This window comes from Lampetra fluviatilis, chromosome 18 (assembly GCF_964198595.1).
Source record: "Lampetra fluviatilis chromosome 18, kcLamFluv1.1, whole genome shotgun sequence".
In the NCBI taxonomy this organism is placed as follows: domain Eukaryota; kingdom Metazoa; phylum Chordata; class Hyperoartia; order Petromyzontiformes; family Petromyzontidae; genus Lampetra; species Lampetra fluviatilis.
Window position 1 is genome coordinate 13,277,175 of NC_136292.1, and position 21,891 is coordinate 13,299,065.

At 48.4% G+C, this 21,891-nt stretch overlaps 2 protein-coding genes across 3 annotated transcripts in view; both read right to left on the reverse strand.

The window, feature by feature from the left end:
• LOC144937261 (serine/threonine-protein phosphatase PP1-beta catalytic subunit-like) overlaps positions 1-2,861 on the reverse strand; it is a 28,121-nt gene extending 25,260 nt beyond the window's left edge. Inside the window, exon 1 of the mRNA XM_078864663.1 lies at positions 2,756-2,861. Coding sequence (XP_078720789.1) covers positions 2,756-2,855 — 100 coding nt within the window. The 5' untranslated portion in view covers positions 2,856-2,861. The remainder of the gene's footprint in view (positions 1-2,755) is intronic.
• A 7,550-nt stretch (positions 2,862-10,411) lies between these two features.
• Positions 10,412-21,891, reverse strand: part of TMEM62 (transmembrane protein 62) — a 37,637-nt gene continuing 26,157 nt past the window's right edge. For both annotated transcript variants that reach the window (XM_078864661.1, XM_078864660.1), the window contains exons 8-14: positions 21,475-21,630; positions 20,673-20,841; positions 20,262-20,378; positions 19,207-19,291; positions 17,125-17,229; positions 16,330-16,448; positions 10,412-16,104 (exon numbers count right to left, since the gene is read on the reverse strand). In XM_078864661.1, coding sequence (XP_078720787.1) covers positions 15,790-16,104; positions 16,330-16,448; positions 17,125-17,229; positions 19,207-19,291; positions 20,262-20,378; positions 20,673-20,841; positions 21,475-21,630 — 1,066 coding nt within the window. In that variant the 3' untranslated portion in view covers positions 10,412-15,789. The remainder of the gene's footprint in view (positions 16,105-16,329; positions 16,449-17,124; positions 17,230-19,206; positions 19,292-20,261; positions 20,379-20,672; positions 20,842-21,474; positions 21,631-21,891) is intronic.

Genomic DNA, 21,891 nt, shown 5'->3' on the forward strand with positions numbered 1-21,891 from the left:
TACCTGTGTTCTGAATGCAGTGTATGATGGTAAATTAAGATTATACAGTGCAGCATTGTACACATGTTGAAACAGTGTTATTATATCTTATTCATTTTCCAAAGAGATAACCTATATACACTTTAAAGCTGGTGTCTGAGTGATATTAGTTTTCAAGTCTCCTCGTGCCGAAAGCTAAGGTATCCCCCACTTTCACTGGGCTGCCGGTTCTAGCTAGAGCAAATGCGTTGCGTTTTTTTTGTCCTAGTTGCGATTGATTAACGAGGTTTTAACAATGGGTTAATCGTGTATGGCACACTACCTTTGCTCCATGTCACTTTCACCTAAATACTCTAATTAGATTGCACGCATTGCCCAAATTCACCCGTGATACCATTTTCACGGAATATTGGCACAAGTTTCCTCCTTGTACATAAACTATTAAACTATTTTTTATTTTACCTGGTTAAGGCCTACTGAGCTATACAGCTCTTTTTCAGAAGCGACCTGGCCACAAAGGATAGCGCAACGGAGTGGCTTATCACGTGGAAATGTATAGCAGCCAAATACTCTAAACGCGTGACGTTGAGTATAAATGCGGAGGGAAAACCGGAAGACCCGAATAAAAATCCAGTCGACCACGGGGAGAACACGCGAAACTCCGAATATACAGGCGTCAGGGTCGAGATCGAACCCACGAACTCCTGTATACCTGGTGAGGGAGTTAACATCACGCGACCATGGCGCCCTACATAAATCAAGGCCTCCCACGATTTTGTATTAATGGACTCGAGCCTATTTAAAAAAAAACAGTAACAATGGAGACATGTCACCCTAGCGTAGGAAGAAGGCCATTTCATTCAAGGGAATTTGTTTGGCCATACTTCACCAGAGGTGTTGGTCATAACCAGGCATTTAACTCAGGTAAACGGGTTTATCACACAGTGCGCTGGCCATGTATAAATGAAGGTCATTAATTGTCCGGACTCGCCACAATACATTGTAACGATGGCTTGCACACACCATTGTACAGATAAACGTTCAGTTTAAATTAAAAGCGTAACGATGCACGTTTGTGCAGCCTGATCATTCAACCTCAATTCTAAATTTCAACAGTACAAGCATCACATGAGATGATTACGTTAATTTGTGAAAATATGCAGTTACACTTAGGCTAATTGGACAAACAAAAATTGTGCGTGAGCGAGAAATATTTTTTTACAAGTACCACGTGCGAGCTGATAAAAAAAAAACACGTGAGAACCAATTCTTGAGTCGAATCACGTCTGTGAATAACTCGAAAGACGGCGAGAGCGTTGCTGAGACCCGCAATGTGATCTCCCAGGTATACTGCGTTCAGCCAGCGACCACACGAGACGCTTCCGCCTTATCGAGCTGTCAGCAACGTTCCTTATCACGCTGCGGTGCCCGGTCAATGTTTCATCGGCAGCATTTGGCTGACAGTGGCTAGGAGATGTTAACTCCCTCGCCTGGTATGCAGGAGGCCGTGGGTTCTATCCCGACCCTAACGCCTGCCGTATCTTTAGAATTTGCGTCTCTCTCTCTGTGGTCGCGTGGATTTTTCTCTGGGACCTCCGGTTTTCCCTCCACATTTAGAAACAACATCACGCGTTGAGAGTACTTGGCTGTTATAAGTGTCCACATGATGATAAGCCACTTCGTTGAGGTATCATTTGTGGCCAGGTCTCTTCGGAAAAAATAGCTATGTGGCTCAGTGGGCCTTGCGTGGCAAAATAAAAAAATAGTTTAGTTTTATAACCATACGTAAGTAGGACTATGACCTTAATTGGGCAAAATCAAATGCTTACACGAAAAGTTTGGCAAACAAAACGCATCAGTGTGGATAACGCAGGCAGTTAATGAATGTGGACAGGTATCAACACGATGCAATCGAATCAGGTTGATGATGTGCCTTTGAAAAAGCTGAACTTAGTAAGCATGTGACCAAACAAGTTACACAAGAGTAGTGCATGCTGCCTGCTATAACAGACGAATCGCAAACACGGGATTATCGACCAATTAAAAACCTAAGAGTATTTTACATAGGACGACGGTTCTATCGGGCTGGCTTAATGGCCAGGCTATGAGGGGTGAGTTTATAGCGGCTAGATTGATGTAGAGGCTGGTTATAAGATAGCACTCACCAGGGGGGATTTATAACATGCATATCTGTAATCTGTCCAACCCCTTATCAGTACCTATCTTATTACATACCAATTCAGACCTCATTGGTCACCCCGTGCGCTTAAAAACTGAAAGGTTCATCCTACAAAGTCACATCACAAGAGAGAAACGCAAACAAATGTAACTTTGTTTTGCCCGCATTGAAACGGCTGTACGCCGCATGGCCGTGAGGAGTGAATGTCACTGCACAGAGTGAAGCGCCGTGGGTTGGCAGCAGCTGTCTGTGTGCCGTTTACAGCGCTCTGGTGTGGCCAGGAGCTTGTGGGGAGAGCTCACGCGGTGACCTCACGGGACGAGTTGACACGGCAACTATCACAGGGAGCACAGGCAGAGTTGACGGGGAGAGTTGACGGGGCTATGGGAGAGTTGACGGGGCTATGGGAAGAGTTGACGGGGGGTGGGTGACGCGTCCCGTCGCTTCGCGGACAGCCGAGGCCGAGCACCGCGTCCTCTCTCGCCGCGACCTCGCTACCGTGAGCGCGCGGAGGAGTGACACGGGGAGCAGCAGCAGCAGGGAGAGCGAGGGAGCGACGGCGACGACGAGGGAAGGAGAGCCACCAGCGCTGCTCACCTTCCAGCAGGCGCGCTATGATGCTCTCCACGTTCAGATCCCCGTCCGCCATTTCGCCGCCACCGCCGTCGCCTCGTGACGTAAACAGCAGTGACGTCATCCGCGCCCCGGCATGGGAGGGGTGAAGGAGACGGGGAGGGGAGAGGGGGTGGGGGAGAGGGGTGGGGGGGCAGGGGGTGAAGGAGAGGGGGTGGGGGAGAGGGGTGGGGGGCAGGGGGTGGGGGGGAGAGGGGGTGGGGGGCAGGGGGTGAGGGAGAGGGGGGTGGGGGGAAGAGGGGGTGGGGGGCAGGGGGTGAGGGGTGGAGGGAGAGGGGGTGGGGGGCAGGGGTGAGGGAGAGGGGGTGGGGAGAGGGGGTGGGGGACAGGGGGTGGGGGGGAGAGGGGGTGGGGGGCAGGGGGCAGAGGGGGTGGGGGGAAGAGGGGGTGGGGGGCAGGGGGTGAGGGAGAGGGGGTGGGGGGGGAGAGGGGGTGGGGGGCAGGGGGTGAGGGGGTGGGGGGAGAGGGGGTGGCGGAGAGGGGGTGGGGGGCAGGGGGTGAAGGAGAGGGGGTGGGGGAGAGGGGGTGGGGGGCAGGGGGTGGGGGGGAGAGGGGGTGGGGGGGAGGGGGGGTGGGGGGCAGGGGGTGAGGGAGAGGGGGTGGGGGAAGAGGGGGTGGGGGGCAGGGGGTGAGGGAGAGGGGGTGGGGGGGGAGAGGGGGTGGGGGGAAGAGGGGGTGGGGGGCAGGGGGTGAGAGAGAGGGGGTGGGGGGAGAGGGGGTGGGGGGCAGGGGTGAGGGGGTGGGGGGGAGAGGGGGTGGGGGGCAGGGGGTGAGGGGGTGGGGGAGAGGGGGTGGCGGAGAGGGGGGGTGTTTGGGAGCAGGGGGGTGTACGGGGCGAGGTATCGTGACCCCCCCCCCCGCTCTCCCTGTGCTCGTGGTGTTTGTTGACCCCATGTGACCTCACTGAGTCTTCGCAGTGCTTTCAAAAGGCGAGTTCTGCCAAGTTTGCGCAGTAGGGGGGCGATGTTGCTGCTGTGTGATCCTAGTTGAGTCGTTTTTAGGTGATTCTTCAGCATTTGGGATGTTTGGCCTCTGCCAGTTGCCTTGTACGTATGTATGTTTAACTTCTTTTGCACCGTACGTAGCCACCCGACACAGCCAATTAGTAATGTTTGTCATGTAAACAAAACGTGCCAATTAGTTACTCGTAAACGGCGGCGAGATGTTAACGACCTTGCCTGGTATACAGGAGTTAGTGGGTTCGATCCCGACACTGACGCCTGCTGTATATTTGGAATTTGTATGTTCTCCACATTTAGACTCAACACGCGGTTCGAGTATCTGGTTACTATAAATGTTCACGCGATAAGCCACTTCGTTGAGCTATCATTTGTGACCAGATCGCTTCTAAAAAAGAACCACAGTTCAGTGGGCCTTACCTGGTAAAATAAAACATTGTCCAGTAAAATTCGAGTACGAAGTTTCGCCGGTAGGTTACAACCAGCTTCATCAGGCGACAGCCAGAATTGTACCCCCGCGAGGCGCATGAATCCACACAGAGAGGCGCCAAGTCGGGATCCGAACCCTGCGGCTCTCTGTGGCTCCCTGTGACCCTCGGGTTTCTTGACATTGACTCCCCGTGTCACGGCCAGGTGTAATCACGGACCCAGTACACTTCGTAGGTCCGTGTTGAACTTTACCCGGGGGAAGAGCCCGTTTGCATTCACGCGTATTGCGGGGGACATCGAGATAATGGGGGACATCAAGATAACGGCGGTCGCACGGCCTTGTCGGCTGAGCAGCTGACTGCGCCGCATTCAGTGACCATGCTGACGAGTCCCCAGCGCCAACACCATTCCGCGGTTTGTCTCACTACCGCATGTCAGTAAGTCACATTTGTCTCAATTTGTTGACGGTGCTCAACAATGCGCTTCTTGAGGAACTGGTGGTTCTGCATAATGAATTTGTGGAAAGCTTTTGTACATGCAGTGCCCTCTTTTACGTGTTGTTGAACATTTTTCGTTTTTCCTTCGTGCACTAACGTTTGTGGTACGATGGGTTTTCTCGTCATTTACATACAGTACTTCAATTATCGAGATGACTGGGTGTGGAATATTTTAATCTGTTTCCAGTGCTCATCATCTCAGTGGCCTGCCTGAGCCCATACTCAGTGATCCCTCCACCCATGTTGAGCACTTGGTCTAGCAGCTACTAATGAAACACTAAACAGACTAAACCCGCTTCCTTCATGGGTCTGCTGTTTGATTTGCAACGGTTGTACCATACAGGACCCACATTGTGACTTCTACTTCAAATCCAATCTCAAATCACTTGATGCGAGATGAAATCTACATTGGCCCCGCAACCCCAATTAACTATCCCAAGAACGAGAATCGGAATGGGTAACAAACCTTTCGTTGTTACAGCACAGAAGTTTTGGAACAACCTTGGGTCCTCCCTTAGCATCGTATATCTTCCTTAAAAAATATCCCGAAGCCTAACATGAGTGCTGCATACAACCACATTTGCAAATGTGATTTGTAACTTTGATCCTTACCCGTGTGGCATCGCTAGTTCCATTTTAATGTGCAATTCTGTTGAAGGACTACTGTGTTGTTATTGTCTTGCCGTATTCTGGGTCTGTTGTTGGTTTGCTGCCTTGCCCTAGCTTGCATTCATTGTTAAAATTATATACTCTTCCAATTTGTACTCAATGTAATTTATTTAACATTTATTTTCAGCGATTTGCTTACCTCTCCTATACTTTGCACTCCAATCGGTTTTGTTTGTATTGTTTGTTGTTGTAACTTTCTGACCCGCCCCCTACTGGACATCTGTGATTCATAACTCATCGGATTTCTCCAGGATAAATCAAAATTCTGATTCTACAAAGACTAACCCGGTTAATCTATTCCACGCTGTCCACCACACATTACGCCGCAGGCTACAACACGTTCTTGCTTCTTTCCTCACACTGCTCCATTTTCGAATGTCCTCCCCATCATCCCTTTCTCACTGACCGTCGTAGGGGTTCACAGTTCAACTCCAGAGGCCATCCTGATAATTACTGCAGGTGTATAAATGTGTCGAGAAACCCGCTACCACCCGACACAGCCAATTAGTAAGGTTTGCCACGTGAACAAAATATGCCAATTAGTTATTAGTTCAGCACACCGGTGTGTTGGAGAGTAAACCAACAAACATTTACAATTCGAGTACTGTGACGTTTCGCCGGTAATTACAACCAGCCTCATCATCGCCTGACACAGGCAACTTAGTAAGGTTTGGCACGTGAACAAAACATGGCAATTAGTCACTAGTTCAGCATACACCGATGTGTGCTAACTGATTGACATGTTTTAATTGCATGTTTTGCTTACGTGACAACCCTAATTGGCTGTGTCGGTTGGTGGCCGGTTTAACAACACATTTTATATTTACGCGATCGAACCCAAAATACCTTTATTATGGATAAAACCTTACTACACGTAGTCTTGCTTCACGGTAGGCGCTAAATATCTCCTGACGTAATTTGCTAGTGGGCCACTGTGCCACTGTGTGTCGGTATCTGGGTCCAAATTAAATAAATTCTAAAATTACAGTCCCGTACCCACAAATTACTCAATTGGAATTATATAGAGCAATCATTGCCCCCCGACGACTAGCCTCAGTGGCGAGATGTTAACTTCCTCACCTGCTTTGCAAGAGGCTGTGGGTTCGACACTGACCCTGGCGCCCGTTGTATATTTGGAGTTTGCATGTTCTCCTCGTGTTCACGTGGCATTTATTCCGGGTCATCTGGTTATACCGTCCACATTTAGAAATGTGTTTAAGAGTATTTGGCTGCTATAAATTTCCACATGATGATAAGCCACTTCGTTGAGCTATCATTATTGGCCAGGTCGCTTCTGAAAAATAGCTATTTAGTTTAGTGGGGCCTAACCTGGTTAAATATATATATTTTAAATAGAATAATGCCCATGGTCACTCTTGCAAATGATACTCTCCTGGTCTCTTGAGTTCTCACTTGCTTAAAGAAAACAAATCTGCCAACTTGTTCCTTTGAGGGTTACGCGTGAACTCTTTATCTACTAGCTTGTTTGCCCGTCCTAGCACGGAAGCTGTAATATTTACAAAAACATGGAGCAGAGTATAATTGTATCTTGTGTAAATTTAATGGCAGTGAATCTTGCACAAAAGTACGTCAAACACTTCACTGCATTTCACTGTAGCACTGTATTAATGGCAGTAATTCTTGCACAAAACTAAGTCATAAAACACCTCACTTCATGTCACTGTAGCACTGTATATAACTGACCTTCAATTTGTTCAAATTTACTGCTCTTCTGCTTTCGGTCGCTGGGGTTGAAATAAATAGGAAATCGATACAATATCTGGAAAATCACCGAAAAAAGTCTATTTTACCATAATGTTGAAGCATAAATTAGACTTGCCTTTTGTCTCAAGTGGTGAAGAAATAAAGACACCAAATCCACTTTCTTGCTGCGTAGAAATATTTATTAGATTCACTTTCAATAAAGAAACGTCAAACTTAAAGCGAATTTGCGAAAAAATATTTATTTCCGCCCGACCTTCAGCGTGAGTGTAAAAATCCACCCGCTCATGAATATTAATGACAGGGTGGGGGGGGGGCATGTGGAGTGACGTCACGCTCGGGACACACAAGCAGACATTCTTAGCTCATTATAGTAGTAATTGGGACTTTTAACGGTGCTGTCTGTTGCTGGCCCCTTGACGTTTTAGGCGTGTGCTTAGCAACTGTTTAAACCACACACGTGGCCGTCCCATCACATCATCATCATCAGGTCACAACGCTTTCTTTCCACGATCCGTGACAAATTTCATTTCACCGTCATTAAGTTGCAGTTCACTCTACTTGTGCCAAAACTTTGAAAGCCAGACACTTACTTTCTTTTTAAAAAAAATCCTGTTTTCTGTTCATAAACACTATCACCAACACAACAATGGATGTGTTCACACTTGCTCTAACAAGCAAAACAAAATCACAACATTGGGCCTCGATATTGTAAGTAAAATTGTATTATATTATATTCTCCACTTTCTATTTGACAATTTCCAGGAGGTGCTCAGTTTGGTGCGATGCAAGTTGCACGTTAACACATTGAAGTAGATGGCACAACTCATTTGTTTGACCAGGTGTAAACCCAACCAGACCAGGGCAGTCTCATTTGCAAACGTTACCTGGGTCTCCAAAATAACAAAATCAAAACTAATAAAGTACAGCAATGAACCGAATTAAAATCATATAAAAAACAACCGTCACATGGGATATCAAAGCTGAATTTATTTTTAGATCTTAACAAAGAGTAACGTGCCTGGAGTAAATGTATTAATTGGATATCACCAATCTTAATTTTGGAGCTTTCGTGACTGCAGGAATTATTCTTTGGTTCTTTTGGTAAAGTCACGTATAAAGATAAAATAATAAATTAAATAATAGCATACGACGTTTCGATTGCAACACGAGCAATCATCATCAGGTATAATGAAATAGCGACACAAAATCTAACCACAAAACCACAGACAGACATATAAGCAGACAGATATCACCAAGATACACAGAGAGAGCAACACAGGTACAGAGAGGGGTGATCGTCACTTGAATAATTGGCGAACTGGCAGAAGCAGCATCGTTAGAAATGGGGCTCCTTTAGCAGCATCGCAATACCGAGTAGACAAATATACGGGAATGAAGTTGGGTAAAATGAACCTCTATAAAAAAAATATATGAAAATAATGAGAAACAGAACATGACGCAACAATAATGAACGAACGTGTCGATGTTTTGTTTTGATTGAAGAAGACATCGGAGCAAGCAGTGGCAGCATTGGAGCAGAAACAAAGGGGTTTGAAATGACTAGAAATTCACAAATGGTCGCTCTTGCGGGGAAAAAACAGTGGAGGAATTTAATGCTGATCTCAAGCAAACATTTTTGTTATACGGCCCAGTAATCGGTGAATTAGAGAAAGCTCTAGATGTCACCTTTGATGCAGTAAACGTCTTCAATGTTATGCTGTATCAAGAGAGCCACCCATACATAAAAGCCAAGAAGGAAGAGCAGACACATGTGTAATGCGGGCGTAAACGGCTTCGCGGATATGACGTCATGGGGGGGGGGAGGAGTTAGGTCACGTGTGAGAGAGGGGTGAGGTCTTAAGGGAGAGATACCGGAAGAGACGGGAGAGTGTGGGAGATAGAGTTAGAGTGAGGCCACGCAGGGCGGAGGTTGGAGAGTGGCGAGATCGCCACACACACAGAGTAAGACTCGGCACCGTCGGCCAGCGGTGACCGAGCACGGGGGAACGAGGAGCAGCGGTGGAGCTGCAGTGAGGGCAGCCGGAGGACTGCACAGGGGATCTGCAGCGGAGCTGCAGAGGCGAGGAGGCTACGGGAGCGAAGGCAGCTGTGGAGCTGCCAAGCGGAGGGGCTCTGAGCGAGGGCCGTGTGGGACAAGTGTAAGAACCCAAATAAAGGACAACGGAGACAGACCCGGTGATCGAGTCCTTTATTACACATGTATAGCGACGTAAATACTGTCACGACACTGTTAGCGCCAGCCACTATTTCTGGAGTGCCGCCGAGCGCCGGGAACCTCTCTGGGAGGCTTAAGGGACACGTGGCCGGGAGGAGCTCCTGACTTGATACAGCAGCAGGGGGCGAGGCCGCAAGCAGGGAAATAAAGGGGAGCCCCGAGAGGGAGCGGGGTTCGTTGTGAGGATCATCTTCGCTCCTCGTTAAGTCTTAGCTGGGGATCGTGGGTCTGGCAGCGTGTGTGCTGACTGGCCCGTTGGTTACAGTTAACTTCCATGCACATAGCGAACAGTATAGCCACACCGAGCTATTAGAACCCAGAGTGTAGGTTGTTTATTAAACGTGTTGCCTCCAGTATAGTGTGTGCGCCTTTGTATTGCACACGACACATGCATGGATTCTGGAATGCTTTACATCCCTTTTGGTGACTTAGGGGCCGTCCATAAATGACGTCACGCACCTAGGGGGGGGGGGGTCAGACATTTGTGACGATGTATGACGGGGGGGGGGGGTTGAGAAATGTGACGTGACATCAAAATGCACAACTTTAAATAAATACAGTATACACAACACGTTCTAATTAATTAAATATACGTTTTAATAAATGTTGTCTGCTACAACATCACAGTGCAGCGCCACATTAAATATGCACTACACTGACAATAGTTTAAAGCGATTTGAAGCATGTTTATTATTTTTTGGGGGGGGGGGGGCAGAGCTTTGTGACGTCATATTTGAGGGGGGGGGGGTCTGACTTTTTGTGACGTCGTGTGACGAAGGGGGGGGGGGGGGTACGGCTCCTTACAGAGTATTTAAAAGTCGTTTATTGGGGGTACAGGCAGACCTCGCTTAGCACAGCCCCTTAGAATTCCGATAAGTGATGGCGCTCTTTGTCCCGGAGGAGAAAATGTTTACGATAAAAAATAAGAAAATCTAGAAATCCTTAAGGCGCCATCCATTTAGTATGTACGCAAAAATCTGTCAAAACTTAACTCCTTCCCCCCTCCCTGTACACACGCGTACATTCTACACCCCCCCCCCGAATCCTATAGAATGGCCAATATTTAATCCAAATCCACGCAGATTAAATATCGGCCTAGCTTTATGTGGCACATTAGGAATGGATCACTCTTTTAAGTATGTCCTTGTGCAGCAAGGGAGTAAAGTGTGGTTCTGTGAAGGTCCTGATGTGCTGTGCAGTGCATCAACGCATGTGTGTACAGCAGCATGTGATGACTGAGTCGGGCCTGTAGGTGGCTGGCAGGGTTAATGAATAACCGCACGTGTAAACCAGCCACATGGTTAATGGCGTCTCGGAAGGATTGCTGCGTGTAACTCGCGCTGTTGCATTTTACAGGTAAAGGACCCAAAGGTTGTTTTTGATCGTTATATAAATGTTATAGACTTGTTCTAGACTTTAAGCTTGGCTTTGAATTGTTCGTTTGTGATATATGCAATTAGAGGCATTTTAGCACTGCATTGTAAAGAGATCACGCACTGTAATTAGTTACTGTCATTGTAATTCTCTAACTCTAATACTGGTTAGTCTATAACCATGCCCATGTACCCATAGTATGACTACTTGCAATGCTATTGAGAATAGAACACATGTAAAGTAGTAAGCTGTACAATGGTGAGATACAGTACGTATACTGTACACATACAGTACATATGTAGTGACATAAGAAGGGAGGGACTGCTGGGGGCTCTGGGTCCCTGGGAGGGCCAGGCGCTTAATCCCCTTGGCGCCAGGCGTGGGTTCTCAGGCGGGTCAGACGCTTAAGCCTCTTGGCGTCAGGCGTTGGGTTCCCAGGCGCTTAATCCCCTTGGCGCCGCCAAAGGGGGGGGGCTGTGTGTGCTCTGTGGGAGATCTGGGGGCGCACACGGGCCCACCCCTCGTTGGGGACTGGGCATAAAAGCGGAGCTCCCTGGACGATCAGGGCCAGTTGTAACTCAAGACCCAAGACCCACGACCAGCCATCTGAAGACCCTGGGATGTTGTGAGAGCGAGTGGTGGGACTCTGGAACTCCCGACTCTACGACCTTGTGAGGGCGAGTTCCAGAGCATAGCCAGAGTAGAGTATCTAGGCTGTGTACCTAGGCTGTGTACCTAGGCTGTAACAGAGTATCAGGACTGTTGGAGTGTTGTATTGTAATAAACAAGTTACCTCTACAAGTGTCTCCGGAACCCGTTACACATATAATGGGTGTAATATACCGATATATGTGAATGGTATAGATAGACATACAGCTTAGGATTAAAGTAATAGTCGAATAGTGATGTGCAAATGTGATTGTCAAAGACAAGGATGGTTTATTAGTAGAATTGGGTTTAAGAGAAAGGGTAAATGAATAACCGCACGTGTAAACCAGCCACATGGTTAATGGCGTCTCGGAAGGATTGCTGCGTGTAACTCGCGCTGTTGCATTTTACAGAGTGACGGTGCGGTTCTTCACAAGATTATTATTAACTACAATACATAAATGTGCTTGCCCTCGATTTGGAGCACCTGCCCACGTCCTTCATTTCGAGTGTGCAACATTTACACACAGCTTTGTACAGTTATACCTGACTGTGTTATCCATCCTGACTGGAAATTAAAAAAACACGTCTTATGATCTTAAAACACAATTAAACCTCGGTGAACTAGTCTCTATATAAAGTGCGTCGACTGAACTTCTGCTGTAGCAGTAGACCGACGTACAGAGCAGTGTTAGTGCTGAAGTCCAGGCAGCAGCAGCGCGAACAGAGCACCGCAGCAGCTACAATCTTGAGCCAACGGCAGTCTGCAGTGAGGCCAGATTGAAGGATGTGTAATCATCCATGGGACAGGCCGCCAGACGATGTCACTCACTGCTGAGCTGCGTGATAGCTGCAGTCAGGGGTATGGTGGCATACGAGTGACACCTCTCCCACAGTCCCACTTCTCCCGGTAGTACTTGTTGTCTGACAGCTGAAGAGACTGAACTGTGGCTCATTTGAAGGCCAATGTAGACAAATTATTATCGAGGCTTCACCCCCTCCCCCCCCGTTTCCTATGCGTACTGATGCTCCTGCTGTTGTGGAGTGACTCATGCAGTCAGCTATGGCTACAGGGTTTGGTGGTACATGTTGTTTATGTCGTTTATTGTGAAATTTCGGTCACAGTTCCTATGATCACCGTTACATTGCGTATGGCTTTATTTTGATTTCGAAATGTTTTTTGGTTTGGCCATGTTTGTTTGTTGGAGTACAGAGTTAGAATGATGGCTTTAATCTAAGTTGTCTTGTGGTTGTTGTTTGACTTGCATCCCACTGGGATTTTTGTACAACGTTGGTGTACGGTGCTTTTTTTCTGGAACTTAGCAGTTTTTTCCTGGATCTTTCTGTTTGTGCATAGTCACTTTAAGATGTTTTCTTGTTCATGTTTTTGTTTTTTGTTTGTTGCGGTTGCGCCCAATTCAAGAGCCGAATGGCTTGCAGGGCTATACCAAATAAATGAAACTGCATTTTCAGCAGACCCGCCATAAGCGTACGCATTTGGGTTAACCCCCTCCCCCTCCCTCCATGCGTCCCCATGCGTCCGTACTAAATGGATGGCCCCTGAAGGCCACACGCGCGAGAGCACGCAGCAGCGTTGGCACAGGGAGCGTCACACCGCCCCTGCCACTAGCTCAGCCAATGAGAGCGACGCACGGCTCTGAGCCAACCACAGACCTCCACCCCCCGCGATTCTATTATCACGCATCGTGGTAACGATTACATAAAAATAATATATCGATGCTATACATATATATTTTAATGTTATCACAGCGTCCATAATAGATATATAAATTCGTTGTTAAAACCCACCACCACCACCCAACAGCCAACTAGTAAGGGTTGTATACTCTTTAGTTCTTTCGGTAAAGTCACGTAGGTATAAAATAAATCACGACGTTTCGATCGCAACACAAGCGGTCGTCTTCAGGTGGAAAAAATAGAATCCAGCAGTGGAACTGCTGAACTAGCGAGAGAGCAACTACAACAAGGTTATATATGTGGCGATGGGCAAGCAAGCGGGGTCTGAGCTGGAAAGGAATTTCACCCCCAGACGTGAGCACCTCAGTTGTGTTAATGGGGGAGATTAGGGAGAGAGATTAGGGAGGGAGATTAGCATGAATGAGCTTCCGTCGCCGCATAAGAGTATCATGCCCGCATATGCGCACAACAGCAGTGTTAATGAGAGATTAGCACCATGAGAGAGCAATCCAAAGGGCATTTGAGCATGAGAGTGCAATCCAAAGGACATGTGGGCATGAGAGTGCACTCCAAAGGACATGTGAGCATGAGAGTGCAATCCAAAGGACATGTGAGCATGAGAGTGCAATCCAAAGGACATGTGAGCATGAGAGTGCAATCCAAAGGACATGTGAGAGATCTAAGAGAGAGGCATAAAGAGAGAGAGAGACACAGAGAGTCGGAAATAACGGCTGACATAGGCAGGTAGGATGGAAACATCACAGTCAGTTAAGACTTTACCTGGTTAATCAAGTCCTTCCAATGATTGCTCAATTTGTACCCATCTTCTCGGTTGAAGTTGTCTGTGTTTATATATCTGGATGGCTTCATAAACAAATCTCTGATGATAGCATGTATAAAGGTGTCAGTTTTTGTACCAGTTGAAAGGGTAAAAACCTATTGCTATATTTTGCCACTGGTAAAGGAGGTCTCAGTGATAGCATGTTGTTTCGTTTCCCCAATGTAACTGCTGCCACAACCACAACTCCGTTTGTAGACACCAAGGGTATTACATGTCAGGAATCACATCCTTTACAGATGGGATTAAATCACGGATTTTGTGTACTGTGTTGAAACGAACCTGGCTCCTGTGTTTGTTTAAGATTTTGTAAATCTTTTTGGTAAACCCTGCTATGTATGGCAAAGTGATGGTTTTGGTTGTATCCTCAGAAGGTTGTCTCTCCATGGCTCGGGAGGCAGCTTTGCAGATTGTACGGTCCGAGTATCCGGCTCAGACCCCACTTGCTTGCCCATCACCACATATATAACCTTGTTGTAGCTGCTCTCTCGCTAGTTCAGCAGTTCCACTGCTGGATTATATTTTTTCCGCCTGAGGACAAGCGCATGTGTTGCGATCGAAACGTCGTGATTTATTTTAATTTATACCTACGTGACTTTACCGAAAGAACTAAAGAGTATGGATTCCTGCAGTTACGAAAGCTTCAAATCAAGTTTAGTAAGGGTTGTCACGTAAACAGAACATGCCAATTCGTCACTAGTACAACACACCCGTATGTTGGAGAGCCAAGCCACAACATTTAAAATCTGAGTACGATTTAAATTTCGATTTAAAGCTTTCGTGACTGCAGGGATTCATCTTCTTGGTTCTTTCGGTAAAGTCACGTGCGATGTTTCGCCAGTAATTACAACTAGCTTCATCAGGCGACAGCCAGCGTGTTTAGCCAGTGATAACTCACGACACCAGGATAGAGTCTCAAGCACCACCTAAGAGAAACCTCGCCACAGAAATATAGACTGAGGGCATCACTAAGACCACCACAGAGGTCCTGGAGCTCTTCTCTGAGATTGACGCAGATCAGGAGTGCAGCAGCAACAGCTCCTACAACCTACTCTCCTACCGCTGCCTTGTATAAAAAGTACAGTAGAATGCACACGAGTACAGTACATAATACTTACTGATGTTATTTTATTAAATAAATTTCATTCATCAAATGTTTACCATCTGTATTATTCTTAGCGTGATTACTGATACTCCATACTCTTTGGTTCTTTCGGTAAAGTCACGTAGGTATAAAATAAAATAAATCACGACGTTTCGGGCGCAACACAAGCGTCCGTCATCAGGTGGGACAACCACAGCAAGAAACAATTGCTGAAGTGGGCAAAAGGGGCTGCTGCAACAAGAGGCCAAATAGGCAAGAGAAGGGAGGGAGGAGCCAGGGAGGAGAGACAGGGAGGGTGGGGGTGTGGGGTAGGGGGAGTGGAGGCTACAAGTAAGACGCAAGCACGGCAAAAAATTCCGGGGTGGGGAGGAGAAATGGGCGGGGCTGGGAGTGGGAGGGTTAGGAAACTGGAGATTCGGATATGAAGGCAGGCCAAAAGCAGTTATGGTTTTACCTGGATAATAAAATCCTTCCAATGATTGCACAATATTTTATTTTATACCTACGTGACTTTACCGAAATAACCATACAGTATGGATCCCTGCAGTCACGAAAACTTCAAATCTAGATTACTGATAATCCAATGAAGCCCTCATACATTGCTTATACGAAATAACGATGTTGGGAACGCATCCCTATATATACAATGATATGACCCCTTTTTAGCACTGATTCGAGTAGTGCTCACTTCTCCAGGAACGCACCTTGAGCGCTAGGCGCAGTTTGCCTGCGTATAAAGTAATTTATTAAACATCCTGGTGTATTTGTTTTCATTCGAAGTTTTGGGTAACTAAAGGGGAAGCGGTCAGCTCCAGCGCCCTCAGCTGTCCCTGCGGGTGGAACACGGCATCGTGCAGTCCCAAGTCCACGATCGCTGCGCCAGCACCACGGCCAGCACCAGCGTCCACGTGCGCATGGGGCTCAGGACGAACGCCAGCGCGCCGTACGCCTGCAGAGTCGCCGCGGCGCCCTGCGCCTGCCATGCCAGCAGGGCGAGGGCCGGCACGTGCACCAGCAGCGTGCGGCAGCGTCCCGCGGCGCCGCGGGCGTGCGACCCGAACGCGAGACCCGTGGACACGCGCAGGCGCAGCACCCAGCAGGAGTAGAGCGTGAGCGGCACGTTGAAGAACAGCACCTGGCCCGGGTGGGGGTGGGGGGGGTGGGGGGGGTGAGAGGGACAATGACGAGATGGACACAATGGGCGACGATGGTGGCGACGACGGCAAGCCGAACGCCCATGGGTTGGCACACGCGGCGAGCCACGTGGTTGAGGAGGTCAAGGGCCCGGAGCAGAGTGCCCAACAATCAACGTGGATGCCTGTTTCTACCGCAAGCGGTGCTGTACTGCGACGCTCATCACCTGAAAGATACCCATGTAGAACGTCAAGCCGCTCTGGAAAAACTTCTCTCTGGTGACGATGCCGAACGAGAAACAAGCACCGTAGCTGCCATCGATTATTTCTCCGACGAACCACGGTCCTGGAGGGGGGGGGGTGGACACGAGAGAGTTTGTGAATGTTTTCGACCGTAGCGATCGAAAGAGCCCGGCCATGAGAGTGGCCATTGTATTCCAAGCCGTGGAGTGGGATGCACACAAGGGGATGACCCGTGGGGATGCTCTTCCATTCCAAGGACTGAGGGCAGACAGGCACGGGTATGTGGCAGCGCTATGTGACGCATAGGGGCTCAGTCGGCCACAAGGGGGACACTAAATACAAAAAAAATACAATGTTAAGAAACATTATTCCAATAATTAAGCATAAATGGTAAAAAAAACATGATTACAAGTTAAACAATATTTCTGAAAGATACGCACAGTGTAAAATCTAGTAGCCGCTACCGATGGTGTTTGTTACTGAACACCACCAGGATTGTTTTGCAAACTGACACGAAAACTTAATTACCTTTAAATATTTTTATTAATACTGTCATTGCGGTGAGACTTCTTCATCTAAACCCAATACACGGTGCAACTAAAATAATATATATAGTTTTGTCTACATTGTATACGGGGTGAAAAACATCGGTAGCTATTTCAGTAATAGTGAGTCAGGAGAAAGGTAGGGGGCCCACAGTGGGATCTTACATAGCCCCCCCATTGAAGTAGGTAGCTGCACCCCTACAGATCGGCACGCATCACGTGTTCTGCACGCACCAATTATTGTGTAGACGGAGAGCACAAAGAGGGGGTAGAAGAGTCCGTCGCTGCGGCAGAGCAGCCAGAAGGAGTGGTAGCACCGCGCCAGCCACCCCGACGACGCTGCACAAAGCGCACAGCACGACGACGCACAAAAAGACATCAAGCAGCCGGCAGCAGCCACGGCAGCACTTTCGGCGCGTGTAAATCGACACGTTGCCGTGTTTCACGAATTAAACAAAAGGGGTTGTCGTTTAAGAGCTCGGTGGGGGGGAGAAAAAAGAAAAAAGGATGGGGAGGGAATTTCAAAGTAGAGGAGCGCTCTCCGAAGCAGAAAGCGCTTCTCTACGGAGAGTGCTCCGCTACTTTGGAACTCCCTTCCCATCGTCTTTTTTTTTCCTTCCCCCCCCCACGAGCTCTTAAACGACAACCCTTTTCTCCGAAGCGGGGAGAGCAACGTCACTTCTGGTATGGCAGATGAACACGGTGTGTGCGAGACGAAACGGTCAGTCTCGTAAGCCGGGTCCTCATCAATAAACGAGAGATAAGGGGGTGAGTAATAATAATTTAAAATTTCTAAGGCGCATTTCATCCAAGGATCACAATGTACTCTGACTTATGGAAAGCAGGAAATAAGACAGAGCGAGTGGTAAACGACCAAAATTATGGGGAAACGGATATTTTAAAGAGGTGAGTTTTCAGGGCGAGATTTAAATAGCTCTGAATAATTTTGATTGTCTTATTGTCAGAGGCAACGCGTTCCATAGTCTTGGAGCTGCACTGGCAAAAGCGCCATCACCCCAGGAACGGAGCCTTCGCCGCGGTAAACTAAGAAGAAGGCGATCAGAATATCTCAAGGACCTCATCATTGGTGGTGTATAGAAGTTGATCAGTTCCTGTAAGTAATGTGGGGCTAACCCATTGACAGCCTTGTAGGTCAATAGCAGGAACTTTATAATGAATTCGATATTAGATTAGTAGCCAATGCAAGGACAAGGGTGTCGTGTGCTCACGAAATGGTCTTCTTGAGTAACTAACTGACTGAGCGGTACGATCAGATTTCTGGTCAACTCGCAGCTCTGCAAGTCGACGTCATGCATGATGATTTCTGCGAGGTACACAAGATTGAGAGTAGAGCTTGGAGGTCGCACGGTGACTTTTCTGTAGCTGATGGATCTAGCGAGGGGTGGGGGGCAATAAAGCAATAAAGCGTGGGGTGGCATCGATGGCTTTGGCCGTGGTCACTTCTTAACCTTGGTTTGATCAGTAGCAATACTGCAATGGCATTAGATGTGAAGAGGGTTAAATGTTGGATCGATCAACCATTCTGTCTTGGATGAGGCTAAGTATTCGATATTGGAAATGGAAGAATTGTTTGTCAGATGAGACAAAGGTTTAGGAATAAGTTAGGCAATGGTGTTTTTGTTTTTTTTAGACGTGGAAAAAGGTTTTGGGAAGAGCGGTGGTGCAGTGGTTAGCGTGTTGAGCTACACAGCTAACATGAGTGGTTGACACTGGCCTGCAAAGTGAACCGGAAGTTAACAGGGGGTTCTGCATCTCGTTTGAAGGCTCTGTTTTGGATGAATCGAAGTTTCTGCATTGAACAACACAAAGGTTCTGTAATGGATGAGAGTTTTGTATTGGATGAGACGAGGGTGACACGGTGGCGAGATGTTAACTACCTCGCCTGGTATACAAGAGGTCGTGGGTTGGATCCCGACCCTGACGCTTCTATATTTGGAATTTGCATTGTATGTCTCCCCGCGGTTGCATGGATTATTCTCCGGTTCCTCTGGTTTTTCCCACCACATTTATAATCAACATGCGTTCAGAGTATTTGGCTGCTATACATTTCTCCATTATAAGCCACTTCGTTGAGCTATCATTTGTGGCCAGATCTCTTCTGAAAAAGTGCCACATGGCTCAGTGGGCCTTACCTGGTAAAATAAAAATTAGATTTTAGTTTATCTGCCTGATAAAACAAAAACTGTGGCTGGTAGTTTTAGATGCCACGTACATGGTGTACCAGTCGTGCCCAAAGATATCATTTGAGTCACGTATCCGTCCCATGGAGCCGACGTCAACCCGACACTGACTCACCCAGCAGGGAAGGGAAGCCGTGGTAGCGCACGAGCGCCAGCACCAGTGTGTGCAGCAGGGAGCACAGCAAGAAGACTACACAGCCCTGCGGACACGCACGGAAAACCAGCACGGTGAGGTCGCCTGCATGCGGGATAGGAGTGGGACATGTGTTTAGAGTATTTGGCTGCTATAAATTTCCATGTCATAAGCCAATTAATTGAGCTATAATTTGTGATAGCCAGGTCGCTTCTGAAAAAGAGCTATATAGCTCATTGTGCCTTACCTGGTAATATAAAATAGTTTAGTTTAGAGTTTATAGTTTATAGTTAGTTTGCGACAGAGCAGTGAGTCATGGGAGGAGGGAGGCAGGTTTAAGGGGGTTTACAGCTTAAGAGGACGTTATGGAGTGGAAGATGGCAGCAGCTTTCACGCGGACCGCTCTGTTAAGTGAGAAATCATGACTAATGCCACTGACGTGGCAAACCGAACATCGATCATCGATTTCCCGGTCTCCAGAGCAACAACTCGAGCCACCGTAATGGCCCGCTGCTTTTCGAGCGCTGGACAAACACGCCGGATCGGTCCTGAAACGAGGGATCCTCCGACTAAACATGGAGGGACTTTGCCAGATAGCGTGCAAGTAGCTCGTGAACATTTTCAAGATGCGTCCCATCGACGTCCTCACGCTGCCATAAGTTCACGTCTCTAAAATGACCAGCAGGCCCAGTTGCTTGCGCTATCCATGGATACAACCTCACGAGACTAGCCACTGCCACCCGAAATATGGCCTGGCCACATTCGTGACTTTGAGAGTATAGAGGCAGAAAGAAGACGAGATGGACAGAGAGGTGATAAGATGGAGACGAAATAAAGGAAATGAGAGACACGGCAGGAGAGGAAAAGTGGAGGAAGCCAAAGCTGAAAATCAAAACAGTGGAAGAGACCAAGAGAGGGAGAAAGACCAGGGTGTGCAGGTCTGAGAAAGGGAGAGAGAGGGACCAGGGTGTGCAGGTTTGAGAGAGAGGGAGAGGGGGACCAGGGCGTGCCGGTTTGAGAGAGGGAGAGAGGGGCACCAGGGTGTGCAGGTCCATGAGGAGGATTGCAGACGGCCACACGGAGAAGCTCAACCCAGGGTCTTCCTCCGAGAGCCAGAAGTCATGCTCCGCACGGCTTTCCCGGCCAGCCGCGTCCTGTGGGGCGCACACAAACACAAACGGCGATCAGCCGGCCAGCATAGCAATGTCCTTATAGATGGAATAGAGATGGAAATGAATCTATTTGCTGAACTGCCATCATACCCTGGCAAGCTAGGAGTTGGCGACCTCGACGCTCACGGGCCGAGAGGGAGTTTAACGAGCCTGCGTGCAAACCCACCGACCCTCGCCGCCTCCGCAGTGCTGGATTGCAGGTAGTCACGTGCGGCACGGCCGCCAGCACCCGGGTCGCACGAGGAAGGCGGAGGAACATGCGGTGCACTCGCTCACCACGGTGGAGACGGCGATGCGGTGCAGCGCTTCATTTGCGTACAGACGTGGATCCCAGGGCAGGACGTAGAGCGGGGCGTCCCCTGCAGCTCGGCTTGCGTTTCCCAGCGGCGTGCCATCCACACTCACGGACACGCGCAGCACACGCACAGGAGAGAACACCAGCACCCTGCGGGGCGAACACGCATCACGGACACAGGTCACGGACACGCGTCACAGACACGGGTCAGGGACACGGGTCACGGACACAGGTCAGAGACACGGGTGAGGGACAGGGACCAGGGACAGGGTCAGGGGGACACAGGTCAGGAAAAGGGACAGGGTCAGGGTGACAGACACGGGTCAGGGACACGGGCATGGGAGAGAACACCAGCACCCTACAGGGAGAACATGCAAACTCTAAATATACAGGCATCAGGGTCGGGATAGAACCCACAACCTTCTGTAAACCAGGCGAGGTAATTAACATCCCGCTACCGTAGCGTATTAAGAGTAGGTGTCCCATATCAGGAGTCATTTAGAAACATGCATTTAGAGTATTTGGCTGCAATACATTTCCACATGATAAGTGGCCAGGTCGCTTCTGATAAAATAAAAATAGTTTAGTTTTATTACATTTATACATTTTTAGTGATTTGATTAGTCTTTCCTATACTTTACACTGCTATCGTTCTGTTGTATTGTTTGTTTTAACTTTCTAACCCGCCCCCCCCCCTTCCAGGAGATTTACAGGCTCATTGGATTTCTCCAGGACAAATAAGCATGCCGATTCCGATCCCCATTGAGGAGGGCAGGTGCCGACCTGACGTGGCTGGATCTCTTCATGCGCCCGAGCGGCTCGCGCGTGGCCCGGCTGTACAGCGCCGCCTTGGGGTTGGTGATGAGCACCGCTGGCCAGCGGTCCAACTCAAAGTCCCCAAAGCTCAGCAGGTCGTGATCAATGGCCATGACGCGGTACCTGCGAGTAGGGGGAGGGGGGGATTCCACCACAATCTGCCAGTCGCATCTTTGCTCCGGGGGTTCAAGTGTGATTAACGTACGTGTGTACGTATGTTGAACTTATCTTGCACCATACGTAGCCAACCGTGGCACTAATTGGAGGTATCCTGCTCGGGACCTCAATGCAGTGAAGCTACAAGCATGAATCTACGTTTCTACAACTGGCTGCATAGATCTGAATTAATTTATTTTGAAACATAGGTGCTGAGCACAGGTCCAA